The 18,081-nt window shown below is 39.2% G+C and overlaps 4 protein-coding genes and 1 long non-coding RNA gene across 6 annotated transcripts; 4 read left to right on the forward strand and 1 right to left on the reverse strand.

The window, feature by feature from the left end:
• Positions 1-348: 348 nt before the first annotated feature.
• On the forward strand, positions 349-2,995 carry LOC130538750 (tRNA wybutosine-synthesizing protein 3 homolog). The gene is made up of 7 exons (XM_057056646.1): positions 349-400; positions 499-673; positions 855-935; positions 1,023-1,121; positions 1,555-1,626; positions 1,937-2,070; positions 2,200-2,995. Exons 2-7 carry the CDS (start codon positions 506-508, stop codon positions 2,450-2,452), a joined length of 807 nt encoding a protein of 268 aa, XP_056912626.1. The 5' UTR covers positions 349-400; positions 499-505; the 3' UTR covers positions 2,453-2,995.
• On the forward strand, positions 2,685-5,374 carry LOC130539011 (tRNA wybutosine-synthesizing protein 3 homolog). Its single transcript, XM_057057075.1, is given in 7 exon segments — positions 2,685-2,735; positions 3,261-3,314; positions 3,402-3,500; positions 3,932-4,003; positions 4,314-4,447; positions 4,580-4,635; positions 4,638-5,374. Coding segments are annotated over 7 exon segments (660 nt in total). The 3' UTR covers positions 4,832-5,374.
• Positions 5,375-5,541: 167 nt separating this feature from the next.
• Positions 5,542-8,043, forward strand: LOC130538752 (phospholipid phosphatase-related protein type 5-like). Its single transcript, XM_057056650.1, has 5 exons — positions 5,542-5,849; positions 5,975-6,225; positions 6,299-6,475; positions 6,917-7,054; positions 7,202-8,043. The coding sequence occupies exons 1-5, from the start codon at positions 5,792-5,794 to the stop codon at positions 7,229-7,231; spliced, it is 654 nt and encodes a 217-aa protein (XP_056912630.1). The 5' UTR covers positions 5,542-5,791; the 3' UTR covers positions 7,232-8,043.
• Positions 8,044-8,829: 786 nt separating this feature from the next.
• On the forward strand, positions 8,830-18,080 carry palmda (palmdelphin a). Of its 2 annotated transcripts, XM_057056637.1 has the most exons (9): positions 8,830-8,915; positions 12,256-12,300; positions 12,439-12,519; positions 12,682-12,809; positions 12,932-13,046; positions 13,166-13,190; positions 13,478-13,570; positions 13,910-14,070; positions 14,350-18,080. In XM_057056637.1, the coding sequence occupies exons 2-9, from the start codon at positions 12,256-12,258 to the stop codon at positions 15,310-15,312; spliced, it is 1,611 nt and encodes a 536-aa protein (XP_056912617.1). In that variant the 5' UTR covers positions 8,830-8,915; the 3' UTR covers positions 15,313-18,080. The 2 variants fall into 2 exon arrangements, with proteins under 2 accessions (XP_056912617.1, XP_056912618.1); XM_057056638.1 differs by lacking the exon at positions 8,830-8,915 and having other exon boundaries at positions 12,237-12,300.
• On the reverse strand, positions 10,630-12,102 carry LOC130538755 (uncharacterized). Its single transcript, XR_008953973.1, has 2 exons — positions 10,910-12,102; positions 10,630-10,757 (listed from the first exon to the last, which is right to left on the reverse strand). It is a non-coding gene; the product is annotated as an uncharacterized LOC130538755 (long non-coding RNA).
• Position 18,081: the final 1 nt, after the last annotated feature.

Raw genomic sequence — 18,081 nt, forward strand, 5'->3', positions numbered from 1 at the left:
TTATCAAACAGAATTTAAGAGGACTATGTATGTATACCTATGAAAATGCAAAACCTTTTAATTTAATCTAATTTAAATAAAGAATTTAGTCCCATATTTTCACTTGGTATATCAAAATACTGTGGAAATGTGTGTCAGCTTTCTATAGCTGACACACTGTAAGTTTTCACTCGGACTGTTCATTTATTTTACTATTTTAAAATAGTATAGAGTGAGAAAGATTTAGTTTTACGTTAATTTTCCTTCTGTACTGGAGGCAGTGATCTTGGTTATACTGTGAGATTATACACATCGACAGTAGGTGGCGATATAGACAACGCGAGTTCAGACCAGCCACATTATCCTTAGTAGAAGAAGAAGGATAACAACTTTGGTTAGCAGTTAGCCTCGGTTAGCCCAGGTAGTGAATCAAAACAGCAGATTTTTAGTGATTTGTTTTTTTAAACACCTCGATACGTAGCTCACATAGCATCACATAACCTCCATATTTATTTCCAGAATAAATATGGAGAAAGAGTTCAGTCGGTGGAAGAAGCAATGTTTGAAGAAGCTGGATCTAAGTAAGAAGGGAAGCGTTGATGAAGATATCAGCCATTTGGTTTCTCTGATCAACAGCCGGGAGAGGTTCTTCACCACCAGCTCCTGCTCCGGCAGAATCATCCTCATAGACCGGGTGAGAGATTCTGCTAGTGCTAACATGCTACCAAATCGATGTGAATTGAGCCTCCAATCTCATCTGTCATAAGCGTATAACAGTTATATTGAGTATGTTCGGAGTATTTAAATGAGGTGAAATAATGCTTTCTTGCCATCGCTACCGCCAAAAAATATTTTTTTCTGTTGTTCTTCTACAGGTTTCAGGTATTAGTGACATCCAGAAACAGAATTGTCACTGGCTGTTTGTCTCACACCAGAAATGTAAACCTGATGACTTAGTAAGGCGCAACAGGCAACTACATATATACTACGTATATTTTAAATCAATGTTGCTTTAAGTGGGGTGTCCTTGGTCTGTTCTTCAGATATCAGCTCTGGAGCGCTCCAATGGTGATGCAGTGTTCAAGTTTGAGCCATTTGTCCTCCATGTTCAGTGCAGACAGTTGGATGATGCACAGATGATGGTGAGAATTACACGTCTTCTGTATGCACTTGTGAAACTAATATTTTAATTTATATGCATCTAAATAGCTCCAGTTATTCACCCCTTTCCGCTTGCTATTACTGGCTTGTGAATAAAGGTCCATTATCCTCCCCCTGTGTAATGTAGTTAAACCTGCTTTGATTTGATTGACATCATTTGGGATTCCCCACCTTAGAATCTTGTTTTTTTCTCAGTGCTTGTTTACACACATACAAAATATCTAAGTAAATGTTGTACAGTGGTCTTCCATCATCATTTTTAATAAGTGTTTATTAAACTTTTGGAGTGATTTGGAACTGGTGTCTCCATTGAATTATGTGAATAAACACGTTAGTTGTTAACCTGTTTTTTTTTCTCAGTGAAATATTGCAATTATTGCATTAAATACTAACAACATTATCTTGCCTCTTTAGCACTCAGTGGCCATCAATGCAGGCTTCAGGAACTCTGGTCTTACTGTTGGCAAGTTAGGAAAAATAATGATGGTAGGTTTTCAAACATCACAAGTACAAAAAAAAAGTTTTATTATGTATTAGCAATCTCTAAAGCATATTCACCCACTTCTTCTCATAATTGTATTGTATTCTTCAAAAGAAGACTCTATATGTACCCAGTGTTGCCCTCTTGTGGCAACTTGGCTCTCTGAGGCATCTTTATTGAAAGAAGATGATGAGTGTTGCATCGAGATTTCCCTTTGGTCTTGTATAGAGGGACCTTTGCTTGAACATTAACAGTTTTGTTTGTTAAATCTACACAGATATTCTCTTATCACTTCTTCCTTATTTGTCCCTCCAGGCAGTCCGTAGCACTCATGTTCTGGAAGTTCCTCTCAGCCACAATGGAAAAGTCTTGGTTGAACAAGAATACATCCATTTCCTGACTGAGCTGGCCAATCAGAAAATGGAGGAGAATCTTAGACGGATCCAGAGGTTGGTATAAGGCTGTCTGTGATTTAAACTAGGTTTGGCCTTCAGGCGCTACATAAAAGGTTATTTCAAAAATAGAGACAAACTCAACTCTAGGACATCACATAATTATTATTTTTGATTTTTTTTTAGGTTCTATGATAATCTCCAGTCAGCTTTACTTACCCAGAATTTCCCAAAACCACAAATAAAAGACCCTCCCATTTCAGAGGATCTACAGGTCTCCCCTCATGACCTGGAGACTGAAAATGGACAAAGAAATAACCCAGCACTTGTCTATCAAAGAAGACGGAAACAGGGAAAAAAAACCCTCGACAACAGTTGCTACGGTGACAGTTCCAGCAGCATTCCAGAGCTGGAAGACTGTTTACACCTTTTCACATGATGATGTGAGTTTGCTGATATACTCACTTCGTCGCTGCCTAGAGAATGGCCAGCACCACTACTCTAACTGTAGAGATGGACGGATTTTAACGTCAAGACAGATTTTAATGTCATGCTCTCAGAGTACTTGAATTATGTATATTTTGTCATTGAGATGTTGGACTTCTTAATTTTTGTAAGTTATTACAACGGTAAGAGAATGTTGGACATTTTGTAGGCCTTGTCTTGAGGTCATGTTGCAGCACAAGTTTTTGTTCTACATCCCCAGACCGCAGAACCTACAAGTAAAGTGATCAGATATTTTGCTGCCAGAGATCTGAATATATTAATTGATCAATTTACATGTTGTAAGAGTTACAGTATTTTCAGGAGTGTGAAAATATGTGAGCTGCCTCTGGACATTTATGTTTGCATGTCTTTTTTTAATCAGCTATACTGCTGCCAGCCACCAGAGGGCTAACCCTGATAGTTTGGTCTCACGATCATGTTGTCCAACTGTAGCTACACTCTTATGTTTCTCAACAAAAACACATTTGTTCCACTACAGGCTGCTTGTCCTTCAGTCAGTTATCCCCACCCTGCTTTGGCCCACTAAACCAATCTGAAAACTGGATTCTCTTGAGTCCACCAGCTCAGCTCGCAGGTCTGCGTTCTTCAGGCTGCAGCAGCTCTTTAGAGATTGTTCAGTCAAATAGAATGAATTCACCGAATCACTGCACTCAGATGATTCAGGAAACTCACATGAGCGGAAAGACAAGAGTTCCCTCACAGAATCAGAAAAAAAACGGTGAAGAATGAGTTTCTGAAAGGCGGGTTGTCACTGGCTGTTTGTCTCACACCAGAAATGTAAACCTGATGACTTAGTAAGGCGCAACAGGCAACTACATATATACTACGTATATTTTAAATCAATGTTGCTTTAAGTGGGGTGTCCTTGGTCTGTTCTTCAGATATCAGCTCTGGAGCGCTCCAATGGTGATGCAGTGTTCAAGTTTGAGCCATTTGTCCTCCATGTTCAGTGCAGACAGTTGGATGATGCACAGATGATGGTGAGAATTACACGTCTTCTGTATGCACTTGTGAAACTAATATTTTAATTTATATGCATCTAAATAGCTCCAGTTATTCACCCCTTTCCGCTTGCTATTACTGGCTTGTGAATAAAGGTCCATTATCCTCCCCCTGTGTAATGTAGTTAAACCTGCTTTGATTTGATTGACATCATTGGGATTCCCCACCTTAGAATCTTGTTTTTTTCTCAGTGCTTGTTTACACACATACAAAATATCTAAGTAAATGTTGTACAGTGGTCTTCCATCATCATTTTTAATAAGTGTTTATTAAACTTTTGGAGTGATTTGGAACTGGTGTCTCCATTGAATTATGTGAATAAACACGTTAGTTGTTAACCTGTTTTTTTTTTCAGTGAAATATTGCAATTATTGCATTAAATACTAACAACATTATCTTGCCTCTTTAGCACTCAGTGGCCATCAATGCAGGCTTCAGGAACTCTGGTCTTACTGTTGGCAAGTTAGGAAAAATAATGATGGTAGGTTTTCAAACATCACAAGTACAAAAAAAAAGTTTTATTATGTATTAGCAATCTCTAAAGCATATTCACCCACTTCTTCTCATAATTGTATTGTATTCTTCAAAAGAAGACTCTATATGTACCCAGTGTTGCCCTCTTGTGGCAACTTGGCTCTCTGAGGCATCTTTATTGAAAGAAGATGATGAGTGTTGCATCGAGATTTCCCTTTGGTCTTGTATAGAGGGACCTTTGCTTGAACATTAACAGTTTTGTTTGTTAAATCTACACAGATATTCTCTTATCACTTCTTCCTTATTTGTCCCTCCAGGCAGTCCGTAGCACTCATGTTCTGGAAGTTCCTCTCAGCCACAATGGAAAAGTCTTGGTTGAACAAGAATACATCCATTTCCTGACTGAGCTGGCCAATCAGAAAATGGAGGAGAATCTTAGACGGATCCAGAGGTTGGTATAAGGCTGTCTGTGATTTAAACTAGGTTTGGCCTTCAGGCGCTACATAAAAGGTTATTTCAAAAATAGAGACAAACTCAAACTCTCTAGGACATCACATAATTATTATTTTTGATTTTTTTTTAGGTTCTATGATAATCTCCAGTCAGCTTTACTTACCCAGAATTTCCCAAAACCACAAATAAAGACCCTCCCATTTCAGAGGATCTACAGGTCTCCCCTCATGACCTGGAGACTGAAAATGGACAAAGAAATAACCCAGCACTTGTCTATCAAAGAAGACGGAAACAGGGAAAAAAAACCCTCGACAACAGTTGCTACGGTGACAGTTCCAGCAGCATTCCAGAGCTGGAAGACTGTTTACACCTTTTCACATGATGATGTGAGTTTGCTGATATACTCACTTCGTCGCTGCCTAGAGAATGGCCAGCACCACTACTCTAACTGTAGAGATGGACGGATTTTAACGTCAAGACAGATTTTAATGTCATGCTCTCAGAGTACTTGAATTATGTATATTTTGTCATTGAGATGTTGGACTTCTTAATTTTTGTAAGTTATTACAACGGTAAGAGAATGTTGGACATTTTGTAGGCCTTGTCTTGAGGTCATGTTGCAGCACAAGTTTTTGTTCTACATCCCCAGACCGCAGAACCTACAAGTAAAGTGATCAGATATTTTGCTGCCAGAGATCTGAATATATTAATTGATCAATTTACATGTTGTAAGAGTTACAGTATTTTCAGGAGTGTGAAAATATGTGAGCTGCCTCTGGACATTTATGTTTGCATGTCTTTTTTTAATCAGCTATACTGCTGCCAGCCACCAGAGGGCTAACCCTGATAGTTTGGTCTCACGATCATGTTGTCCAACTGTAGCTACACTCTTATGTTTCTCAACAAAAACACATTTGTTCCACTACAGGCTGCTTGTCCTTCAGTCAGTTATCCCCACCCTGCTTTGGCCCACTAAACCAATCTGAAAACTGGATTCTCTTGAGTCCACCAGCTCAGCTCGCAGGTCTGCGTTCTTCAGGCTGCAGCAGCTCTTTAGAGATTGTTCAGTCAAATAGAATGAAAACTAGAAAGCATATTTAAAGATGATATAAGGATGGAAAATGATATACATCTATCTCTAAGTCTGAATGTGCATCAACAAACTGGAACCTAAATATTCCCTCTGTGTACATCTCAGTTCTTTTTGGATTATCACAATATTTGAAAAGGGAAATAGTGTGACCGCTATTGTTACTAATTCTATTTGCAGATTTCGGGTGTGGAAATAATCATCTTCCTCCTTCACCACAACTCAAACTTGTATGATACAGAGAATGTTGTCATGATGGGTGACTGCTGCTATGTGAACCCAATGGTGCGACGCACCTTCCAATTCCTTGGTAATCCTTATAATTGTCCTTAAAATTAAGCATGTGTTAAGTGGTCAAAATGAATACAGTTCAAGTATTGAAAATTGAAAAGAGCTAGATTTTGAATGCGTAACCCATCAGTTGTGTCTCTGTAGGTGTTTATGTATTCGGTCTGTTTGTGACGGACATCTTCGTCAACGCTGGTCAGCTCATTACAGGAAGTCTGGCTCCTCATTTCCTGTCTGTTTGCCGGCCCAATTACACTGCCCTTGGCTGCCAGGGTGCAGCACAGTTTGTCAGCCAAACAGATGCTTGCACTGGTGACCCCGATGACATCATGAGGGCCAGAAAGACGTTCCCTTCCAAAGAGGCAGCGCTGAGCCTCTACACTGCAGTTTACCTGGCTGTGAGTCCCTGACAAACACCATGCTCAACTGTCTGTTCAGGAGCACTAACAGAAAATTACTGTCCTTTTTCAGATGTACGTCATGTCCTGTGTTGGTTCCCAAGCAGGGTGCCTGACTGGGCCTGTCCTCAGCCTCTCACTGGTGTCTCTGGCCTTGCTTACAGGCATTAACAGAGTGGCAGAGTATCGAAACCACTGGACTGATGTCATCGCCGGGCAGGCCATCGGAGGAGCTATTGCTGTCTTTCTGGTCAGAGAGATCAGACTGGTTATACTGGGACAGAGAAGATGGGTTCTGATCAGGAAATCACAGCCAAACACAATAGTGCAGCAATGTCCTCCATCACTATAGAGGACTTTTATAATGGACTGATCTGCTGCTGGACATACATACACAATGCTGTAGCGTGGATGAAGTTGAATGTTTTGTGTAAAAGCTGGGTCAGACAGACAGTAACACCACGATGCAGCTCTGAGCCCTCCAGCAAAACAAAATCCATTTAAACGAGAGAAGCACTCTGTTCTGCTTCACTCCCCTGCTGCAGCTCTCTCTCTGTTGCTTTGTTAAAAAATGCTGTTTCCATGTTATACTGCAGGACTTTGTAACGTAACGTTCCTTCCTTCCTTCCTTCCTTCCTTCCTTCCTTCCTTCCTTCCTTCCTTCCTTCCTTCCTTCCTTCCTTCCTGCCAGGTGGTGTTTGTAGTGCAGTATTTCAGGAAGTACCATGTGCTTTCGCACAGTCCCTCTGATGCAGAAACTGCTGACACTGATGAGCCTACTCGAAGTAAAGCTGCCATGCAAACCAACGACAAACACGCTGTTGCACAGGTTAGACATTAAGACACATAGCTCTCAGTTTCATTACATTCACACTGAGCCATATTGTATATTAAAACCAGTATGATTGTATCATAAATACTGATGTATTTTCATTCAACCATGGTGCTAATTAAATGTGCTTTTTTTGTCCTGTAGAGTCCAGGATCCTTTTCAGAAGTCACATGACTATGACGCCTTCCACCCAAAATTGATGGGTTAATGGAAGCCTTTTTGTACCCTTTCTATGTCATGCTTCATATTTTAAATTGGTGTCTTATTTAATTTTCGAGCTTATTTCTTTCTTCCTTTATATGAGTAGAACTACAGAGACCGTGTGTGTGAGGGTACATATGTGTGCACTCAACATTTTCTGTTGAAGTTCATTAATATTGTATTGTATAATTTAAACTGTGATAACGGTAGATAAGTATGTTGTGTAGTTTAACTGTAATGTGAATAATATTGTGGCATGATGTCAACAGTAAATACTCCTGTTTTTCTTCACAACCTGGAAAATCCAAGAACATCCAGAGTGAACACATCACATTTGTGTATCAGTAATATTATCAGTAATGTTTATCTTTATTTGCACGGTTTTTGCTTTAATTTGCTTAAAGGTATAAAGGTTTCGACATTGCTGACTTTGAGTGAAACAGCAAAGATTCATGCATTAGTTTTAGCTTTCAAAAATGTCAAGGTCTTATCCCAAATTTAAATACATCACTAGAATATTAAATGAGTGATTTGTATATTACAAGGTGGTAAATCAATTACCGGTACTGAAATTACTGACTGATTTTATTTTTTTTCCGGTATGTTTAAACCAGACTATCAACAGCTAAGAACATTGCTACTGAGAAACACAGAGGAGATTTTTTTGGTTTGGAAAATACACTGTTCTGTATTCTTTCAAGCTCACAGGCCAGTAAAGAGATTATTTTATATTACTCTGTATTTTTCAATTTATTAAAGTGAAAATAAAGCTTGTGTGCATTATAGTGTGTTTTCTTTTATTTAGCAACGATTTTGAGTGTTTTTGTTAATATGTCTTGGAGTATAATTACTATTAAAATAATGATTTTAACATCTGATTTAACTAGTTGTTATTCAAGGACATGGAAGGGAAGATCTGGTGACATCTGGTGGTGAGAATATAACCTCCAAATTTCAATGTACAGTACGTGTGTCTTCAACTCACAATAATATACCATAATGCCATTTTCAAAAGTGCATCTACCAGTTTATTTAGTTGTTCGATGTACTGTATATAGAAATGAACATTGGGTTTTGAATCTAGCTGGCTATAGTTATTGTCAATAATAAATATGATAAGGAAGTTGTGGCTATTACAGGTTTTATGCACATTAATTAATTTTTCCTGCATTGGAAATGCATGAGAAAAGTGCTGCTGTGTCAGCAAAGTGTCTTTAAGAGGCGTCTTGAGTGTGGATTGCAGCTCAGGATTTAATTCGGATTCCCAATGGTAATGCTTAACCACGAAAGAGTCGGCTTTATGAACCTTCCACTCCTGACGAACAAACAGGTTTGCAAGAAATTAAGGAAATGGAGGTTCAAAATGTTTCCGTGAAATAACTTTAGGAATATGCTTCTTTTAAAAAAAAAAACCAAACAAAAACCCCCACTAATAAGCCAATGATGTCACTATACCTACACATACTGGCGTACCGAACAGATATTTCTGTCTCACTTAATGAGCTGAATTTCCCATTTGTGATTCGTCACTCTTCCAAACAACGTGCGAAGCTCAGTGTAGCCCCGCCCATCCGTACCTATGCTCAAGTAGTCTCGAGCCCGCTGGGACAGAAGAACACACCCGCACGAGGGAGAGGGGAGCCGCTTCTGTCCTGACGTAAGATATCAAAACTTTATTAACAAGCGATAGTGAACAATCTGCTATTAAATACAAGTAATTTACTTTAATCAAGTCACTCCAGACTTTTAGGATTAAGCATATTCACCGAATGCAGCGGCGGTTTTGATCACTTTTAAGAAATTATTTTATTTCAGTCAAAATTGTTGATTGTAGTCCAACATAATTTTTAAAAATCAAAAAAAGAAGATAACATAGATAACAATGAACTATTTATTTGATTGCAGAGCAGATGAATAATCTGATATTGCTATCCGACAGAAACAAGTGACCAAATTCTCTCTGTGTTATTGGCAGTGAGATATCCACACTCTATTCTATGGATCTTATTATATTATATTATATTATATATATTATATTATATTATATTATATTATATTATATTATATATATTATATTATATTTATTCTTTATAGTTAGCACAGTTGGCATGCTAAGAACAGTAGTAGCCCTGACAGCAGTGCTCAAGCAAAAAAGAAAGTTTTGTGAATACAGAAAACACAAAATGAACAATAGATTATACTATACTACTATGAACAATACTATTATACTATAAAATGAAAGATAAAAAAGTGATTGTTCATAGTTGTTAAATGTCAAAAAGAAATCTATTTTCCCAACAAAGTTCTAAATTTGACATATTTTAGAAAAGAAATTCATGCTCTTTATTACTGTATACTGCACTTCAGTATAATTACTGTAAGTTTACCCGATTTTCGATCCCTGCACTTGATTTCTGGTTTATTGGTTACACATCTGATTAACTGATGCATCGCTGAAAGGTTCAGATATTGATATTGATTATGTGCTTAAAGAAGAAATGGTAGGTAGAATTGATTTGTTTATTTTCAATCTGTTGGTCTAGTGAAAAACATGTGACATGCAAACCATAAAAACATATTATTTCCCTCAATGAGCTTTTGGAAATTGCTGTTTTGGTACCATGTTGACATTAACTTAGACAATGGTTAGAATGATTCTGGTAACTCTTCCGTCTGCAGTATAGCTGGCAAGCAGATGGTTTTCATAGATTAACGGCCTCATGAGCAGATTAGCTCACTGTAGCTACTGCTTTGCTGACTGCTTACCTGACTGTTTGACTGACAGGCTGTTATACTCACGGTTGTTTTATAGAAAGATGAGTGTGTTGTCCTTCACTTCACAGTTGATGTGACAGCTGAGAGGACAAACACCGACATCAGTGCCTAACCCCCACCGATGAATGACTGGGAGGTTGTCTTGTATGAAACAGTTGGGGCAGAATAACATGTTTCCCCTCCTCTCCTCATTTGTTACGATAAGGGAGAGCAAAATTGATTCGGGTCTCATTTCTTCAGGCTATGTGACACCAAGTCAGCAACATCAGGAGAATGGCTGTATTATTACACCTGAAAACAGTCGGATAAACACTCATACCTCTTCCTGGATTTTCACCTGACAAATGTCAAACTGGAAATAGAAGTGTGTAAGACAGCTCCCCACCCCTTACATGTGTTCGAACCCCGTTAGAAAATCGTGTGACCTATATTAACACACATGGCCTCCATTTTTCTTTCTTTCTTTCTTTCTTTCTTTCTTTCTTTCTTTCTTTCTTTCTTTCTTTCTTTCTTTCTTTCTTTCTTTCTTTCTTTCTTTCTTTCTTTGAAAAGGCTCAAAACTAACAAAATATTCACAGAAAGATTCAATCACATAATTCACTTAATACTGTTTATTTTGAATAATCAATGGTTACAAAATCCATAAAAACTGAACTACACTGTCAGAAATTTTCAGTGAACTCAAATCATTACAGTAACATCAGATAACCATGCTTGGGAGCATCTGAAAATAAAAAGAAAAGAAATTCTGAGGAAAACATAAGAAACATGAAATAAAACATGTAGCCCTCATGATAATCCTTGCACAGAATGCACAAATTTTCCAGGAAATATATTTAGCATGTTTCATTAATCAGATTTGAACCAGTTACACACCTCAATTTGTTGTTGACAAAAAATTCACCAAAACACCAAAGTCCGAAGCACCCAGCTGTCAAGCCGAATATTCATAAAATGATAAAAATGAGACTGTTCAGACTGTGAATCACAGCATGGCCACATTAGCGAAGATTTGAAGCTGCTGAATTATAGTCCAAAAAAGTAGTGTTGTAATTGTTAAACAAATCATCATGACCACACACAGCCGACTAACAAACCGATGACAACAAACATGACGAGTGAGTTCATATTACCGGTATTCACACAAGATCTGTTTTTAAACATGAAAGAAGATATTTTATGTGTCAGATGTTTCTCTCAGACTGAAAGTCTGCTGCCAGTGCCCGCCCCCCCCCACACACACACACATACACACGCGCACACATGCACACGCTTGCGCGTGCAGGCAGCTGTAGTTCTCTCAGGAAACAGGTGCTGGATCACAGTTGTCTCTCTGTGTTAAAATGTCTGAGAGGTCACTTGTAAATGCTGAGCCAGCAGAAGTTAAAGATCACAATGACCCATTACGGTATTGTAATCTAACACATGGAGGATGACACGGGAATGTCTTTATTTTCTCTTTCACCCTGTCACCCTGCAGCAGATCTTCTGGTGCTTGGTGGTCAGAACGAACAGAAACTGTACACCCATCAACTAGAACATTATGACTGGCTGTCTAACATCATGTTGCTCACCTCTTGTGCTGCCAAACAGCCCTGAGCTAGTGAAATATGGACTCCATTAGACTCCTGGAGATATGCTGTGGTTTCTGACACCCAGATGTTAGCAGCAGGGATCAACGTGGGCACCCTGACTGGTAGCAAACAGTGTTTTACTGTGTTCTGACACTTTCCTATTACCCCTTGAACCAGCATTAGCTTCTTTAGAAGTTTGAGCTGGTCTGTTGGATCAGACCACCCAGGCCAGCCTGAGACCTGGCCTCTGATGACCCTTTCACACATTGATCCTGATTCAAATCTTTACACTTGCCTGTTTTTTTGGTTTTTTTTGCTTCTAACACATCAAATTAGAGGATAAGATTTTGATTTATTGCCTCATAACCCATGTAATGAGCTTCACGTCAGTGGCCACTGAATTTTACCTGATCTGTGCACAACCTGGCGCTACACACACATTTCCTTAGGGACACATAGAAAGTGCAGGAAATAGTTCAACAATGGTCTTTATTTTGACCAATGGGACTAATGATGTATTTACAGATGTAGTCAAGAACAATTTTGAGTGAACAATGACATTTGGTGGCACAAACAACCGGATTTTACATGTCCATGTGAGTTATGTAAATTTTGTGTCTTCCTTGTCCTCTTTTTCTGCCTGTAAAGATGGAGGAGTGTGACCTGTTGAAGGAGAGGCTCCAGGCCATCACAGTAAGGCCTCACTCCTGCACAGAATCTTCACTGCAGCAACAACACTGTAGCAGAGCTGCAAGTGGCCTGTTAAACCTCAGTTCAAGGTTGTTGGGGACTGTTGTATTTTTGTTGTTAAGTCATTATTTTCTTTAACAGGAGAAGCGTCGTGTTCAAGCAGACATTAGACAGAAGAAACTGGAACTGGATCAGGAGAAACTTAAACTTCAGCATCTAAAGGTCTGTTTCATTCTATATTTGAACCTTTGAGCACAATAGCAGTGGAGGTATCATGTGGAATAAATATCATCAATAGTGATTTATCACCATCCAGTTGCCTGTCGTCTTCACAGAGATCACAATCATTTTTTAACTGAATTGATCTTCTTCCTAAATGATCAGAAAAAGTCTGTGAGAGACAAATGGCTCCTGCAGGACTCAACTTCCCACAATGGAACAGAGTCTCCACAGCAGTACACTCTACTGCCTGACCAGCAACAGACCAGAGCACTGCAGCTCAGTATCCACAGGTGCACACAGACACACGCACACACACACACACACACACACACACACACACACACACACACACACACACACACACACACACACACACCCAATATTGTGCCTGTCACTGTTTCTGATGCGTTAGGATAGAGAAGGAGGTGGAGTTTCTGGAGAGGGAGGAGTCTATGATTTCCACCAATGAGAGCTTCATTCTTAATCAACTGAAGGCTGTTGAGAAAAGTTCAGAGGATATAATCAAGGTATCCACTTTCTTTCTCTCTGTTTCTCTCTCTGTCCTTCTCTGTCTGTCTTACTTGCTCTCTCTTACATCTATAGTTTATGCTAACAACTCTTTTATTCATTCGTATGTGTTCCAAAGGAAGCCCACAACAGCTTTGTTCCAGGTAAGACACTGTAAATCACCAGAGGATGCATAACAATGAGATTAACAAGAACATAACAACTATTCAAATTGTTTCACAGTACTATGAAGAATTTAGCATAAATGAATTAACTATGTAAAGTAAGACATAGGTAACATTGCACATACCGCATGAACGCATGAAGTAAGCCAGTAATTACTGTGTTAAACTGCTGATGTTAATTATATTAGCTAATAATCTGATTTAATTTGCAAATGAATCAAATCAGCAATCACATGTTAATCCCAGTTGTGTTTTCCATATCTTAGAGCCTTATCCAATCATCCCACATGGCCCCCATATCCCAGCATACCTTGCTCCACCAGCCAACAAACACTGTGAATCAATGACACCCAGAAAAAGTGAGCTGCAGAATTTGTCAGAGTACAGATGAATCTTTGCAGCATTAGTGTCAACTGAAATCTGAATCCAGCTGCAGACCCATTCAATGAATGTTATTGATGTTTCGTATGAAAACTCTCAACAGTGAGGTGACACCTGGAGCTTTATATAATAATTATGCTAATTACAACTTAAAAAAACAAAAGAAAAAAGGTTTTGGTGTCCACATGCATGCTTTGACAGTTTTGCTTATATTGTATAGTGATCTGTGTGATCACCTGTTGTTGTTCTGTTTTAGCTCATGATGTTGTAACCCCCCCAAGTTAAACTAATTTTACCTGTGTCTTTCTGCATCTCAGCTTTGTTTGCCATGGAAATCAATGTGACTAAGAATTTACTGACTGGGGAGAACACAGTGGTTTCCACTGCAACAGTTCCTGCTGAAGAACTGAAGCATCACGGAGGGCTCAAGGTCTATGACGATGGCAGGAAGTGTGTTTATGCCTTGAATTCACGAGAGGTATGGTCTGACTAGCTAGAGACCAATCTAGCAAAACTCATTTTCTGTTCCGTAATGTGTGCTGTAATATTTTTATATTGGTAATATTCGAGCTGAATGGTTGCCATAGAAACCAAAATCATGGCGCTAATTACAACTCGACACATACAGCTATTCTGGTGGAATTAACAGTAACAGCTAACTTAATGTAACACTTTTCCCCACCAGTTTTCTAGAGAAAATGGACTTCTTATGTTTTACTGCTGACCTCATCATGAGCAATGTTCGTGTCCTTTTAAGGGTTCAAATGACCTGAGCAATGGTTCCAAGCTCTCTGCCAATGAAGTGGAAGAGCTACTGAAGAGCGCCACTGTGCACCGCCAAGCAAACTACCGAAACCCACACCTGAACCATCCCAGGCGGGGCAAGCCAGGTTTTTACAATAACCAGCAAGAGACAGAAGTGGAAGGGGCTGACTTCCAACATCACCGAGGTCACCATGGTAACAACATGTCAAAAAACGTCTTCACCTTTAGGGAAAGCTATATGGGGTTAGAGCATCAGCATGGTCACAAGGAAAAACAATACAGAACACAAGATGAGAGGGTTAACCATAGCAACCATAACAATCGATACAACCATGGCAACCATAAGGATGTCTGCAGCAGCTCGTACCAAGTGAAAAACTGTGTTCTGGAAAATTGGCCTGCTAGCCACCACGAAAACAGTGTTGGCGGTCCTCTTCCTAGATCACAAAACCAGGAGGTACTATCACCCCGACAATCGCAGCTCTGCTACACTCCAGCCAGTTACATTCCTCTCAGTGACTACATCACCGTGGATGAGGAGGAACTGTTCTGCTTTAGCCCAGATGGAAGCACAGCCACCGCCACATACAGTGGCCCAGCCCACTCTAAACGAGCACCCTCCCCTCTGTATGCCGATGATACCCCATATACAATTCTCAACAATGTGGACACCACCGAGCCAATCACTGCCATCTTCATGGGCTTTCAGTTGACGCAGGATGACAGTGAGCAGATGCCAGAGTGTGAGGCTTCCCTGAAGGCGGAGCTGATCATCATCGATGACAGCGATGATGAGACCAAAGAGACCAAGACTGATCCAGGAAGCAACAGCTGTCAGGCAGGAAGTCCAGCTGTTGGAAATGTTGGAGTTGGAGACAGATGGATGGAGAAGCAGGTGGCAACAGGTATCAGAAAAATGAAAAAGAAACACAAAGCATGCTGTGCTGTCTGCTGATTGCTCCGACTAACACGACTGTCCAAACTTAAACACCAGCACCCCCAGCTTAAACTACACCGTAACAGTATGTTCCCACAGATTCTGTACAGCTTTGTCACATTCCTTCTACTTTAAAACCCCTAAGACTGTTGTGAGGTATAAGTGGTACTTTTGCTCTTTCGTTTCATGACATTAATTTAATAATTATTTAAAGATTCCATGATGTAGCAGGGCCAGTGTGTGCTAATGTGCACAAAGAGCTTGATGAATAATAATGACAGTTTATAAGCCAGTTGGCCCCATCCTCCACCCACCCCCGTAATGTTTGACCTGCCCCCCCCCCCCCGAGGTTGTAAGGGTAAATAACTCAACAAAACAGTTTACAGAGCGATAACCAGGACCTCTGGTGGGCCAACATTACGGGATGATGTACAGGGTTCAAATAATCACTGTTAAATTACTTAAATGTCACAGTTTATAGCTGCAGTCACTTTGAACCATCTGAATCAGCTTATCATTGAGCCAAAGATTTTTGCCAATAAGTTTTTGCCAATAAGACAAAAAAACTTTTCTAAAATACTAGGTATGGCCAGTGGACTCAGTGTGTTTTGATTCTAAATTATAGATTTTATATAATGATACATGTCACTCTCTGTCTCTGCTATGTGTTGTATTCTTTTAAAAAACAGTAGAAAGGAATACAGCACTGCTATGACCCAAGTGTGGGTATTGCGGTTTAAAGCGCTCTCTGTTGGTGTAAGGTGCAAGTGACAAAATAATGTTATGCAACGTAAACAGATGCATTTACTGTCCATTTACTAACTGGAGTTTTCAGACCATTAACCTTCATTGTGTACATGAATAAAGACCTCCATGCTCAGAAAATCAGCCCAGAGTTCAAAATATTTAATACAATTCTTTTGTTATGATACTAATAATTCAAATTCTATTTTTTTTTAAAAATGGATGCATTTTATTTACTTAAAAAACACTAATGTTGATTTTGTACTAACTTTTTATGTATGAATTAAATTCACAATTCAGAGCTGACGGCATGTAACTAATAAACCTTTCTTACACTAACAAATGTGGCTTATTCTATGCATGCCTGACCCTAATAACATCTGTGTGTGTGTGTGTGTGTATGTGTGTGTGTGTGTGTGTGTGAGAGAGAGAGAGAGAGAGAGAGAAAGAGAGAGAGAGAGGATGAATGATCCTATGTAATATAATTTAGCTTGATGTCGTCCTACTATATATCCATTTACGCTGAACGAACTGAGGTCATCACTTTGCACACGTGTGAGTGTGTGTGTGTGTCTGTCCATAAATTAATACCAGTATTTTTATAAGACTTTAAGGGATCAATGCTGAGTTTGGATGCAGAAACAGCAAAATATAGAGCTCCAGTAGCCATAATTCCTTTTTTCTGCAATAACAAGGCTCAGAGGAGATGGTTGTGTGTTAGAAAAATGGTACTAACACAAAATGGTTCAAATATGGCAAATATGGCATGTGTCCTAGTATAATCGGGTTGCCTTTCTAAAGGTATGAAAATTATTCATTATCAATGAGGAGACAAAGATTAAGTTCTAGAGATAGTTCTACAAACACTTTCCCTGTTAGTGTGGAGGGATAGTGGAGGTGTTGGGGATCTTTGAGCTCATTCTGTCCTGGAGTCATGACAGAAAGGATAACGAATCCCTACTGAATGGTAAATGAATGTTGGCTCACTGTCAGCATCAATGATCCATGTTGATATCATCCATGTTACTCACACACGCACACACACACACACACACACACACACACACACACCACACACACACACACACACACACACACACACACACACACACACACACACATACACACAGAGTTTATTGACTATATGTTTTGCAGTAAAATCTGCTGCATTTTAATAATTCTATTGGCACCACACACAGTCTGACTGATTACAGCTGTTGGCAAGTTCCACCTGACACTGATGTGTGCTGTTGTTTTGGATGATGTTGTTAGAAAAATGTAAGTTACAGTCACAACAGACTTTCCCCCTGAGTGCCGCTGTACTGATGTTCTGTTGTTGTGTCACCTACAGGAGGAGTGAAACAGGTTTCACCGGCCATGTAGGAGCTGCAGCCATCATGGCCAGTTTGATCACACTGTTCCCAGTAAACCTGGTCTGGCCCACAGGACAGCACATGGTGTTGTGATTGCAAGTCTTATCATTGTTTTTATCCTTATTTAAAAGTTGTGGCCTGTGACAGCTCTCATCAGACAGACTTATTTAAGTTTAAATCATTTTAGATGCAAGACTCATGGAATGACAGTAATTTTTTTCTTTTGTGCTGATGATGACAATGGATTTATGGTAAATTTGTGTAACTGAAGAATACAAAATGCATTAATGTGAATGACTCATGTATCTGTTCAGGACAATGTAGTGTAGTTTGACTATGACATGAGGTCATAAGGTAATGGATCAACACAGATTACAGGTGGTACAGTTTAAGATAATCTACCTGTGTGGGTGGAGAAAGGTCATTGTAACCATCCCATCATTATCATCATCATGGCTGTTGGTAGTTTATTCCACTGATGATGAAGGAAGTCACCCAAGTTTTCGCTGATGTTATTGTTTTCAGTGTGTAACAAACTCGTTGTGGAAAATATGTGCATAATCAGTCTGGAAATCTGCATGTACAATATGTTGTTTCTAGAGTTTGTGCCCAAATAATGTAATCTCTAAATATATAAATATATGATGACAATAAAGACTTTGGATTTCAT

The sequence above is a fragment of the Takifugu flavidus genome, chromosome 15 (assembly GCF_003711565.1).
Source record: "Takifugu flavidus isolate HTHZ2018 chromosome 15, ASM371156v2, whole genome shotgun sequence".
NCBI lineage: Eukaryota > Metazoa > Chordata > Actinopteri > Tetraodontiformes > Tetraodontidae > Takifugu > Takifugu flavidus.

What these genes read in the sequence shown, in the direction of transcription:
- LOC130538752 (XM_057056650.1), top strand. Translation starts at nt 5,792, where the DNA reads ATGATGGGTGACTGCTGCTATGTGAACCCAATGGTGCGACGCACCTTC. An exon ending in ACGCACCTTCCAATTCCTTG is followed by an intron (nt 5,850 to 5,974) that starts GTAATCCTTATA and finishes GTGTCTCTGTAG; the next exon opens with GTGTTTATGTATTCGGTCTG. An exon ending in ACACTGCAGTTTACCTGGCT is followed by an intron (nt 6,226 to 6,298) that starts GTGAGTCCCTGA and finishes GTCCTTTTTCAG; the next exon opens with ATGTACGTCATGTCCTGTGT.
- palmda (XM_057056637.1), top strand. Translation starts at nt 12,256, where the DNA reads ATGGAGGAGTGTGACCTGTTGAAGGAGAGGCTCCAGGCCATCACA. An exon ending in AGAGGCTCCAGGCCATCACA is followed by an intron (nt 12,301 to 12,438) that starts GTAAGGCCTCAC and finishes TTTCTTTAACAG; the next exon opens with GAGAAGCGTCGTGTTCAAGC. An exon ending in CCACAACAGCTTTGTTCCAG is followed by an intron (nt 13,191 to 13,477) that starts GTAAGACACTGT and finishes TCCATATCTTAG; the next exon opens with AGCCTTATCCAATCATCCCA.
- LOC130538750 (XM_057056646.1), top strand. Translation starts at nt 506, where the DNA reads ATGGAGAAAGAGTTCAGTCGGTGGAAGAAGCAATGTTTGAAGAAGCTG. An exon ending in AATGTAAACCTGATGACTTA is followed by an intron (nt 936 to 1,022) that starts GTAAGGCGCAAC and finishes TCTGTTCTTCAG; the next exon opens with ATATCAGCTCTGGAGCGCTC. An exon ending in AGTTAGGAAAAATAATGATG is followed by an intron (nt 1,627 to 1,936) that starts GTAGGTTTTCAA and finishes TTGTCCCTCCAG; the next exon opens with GCAGTCCGTAGCACTCATGT.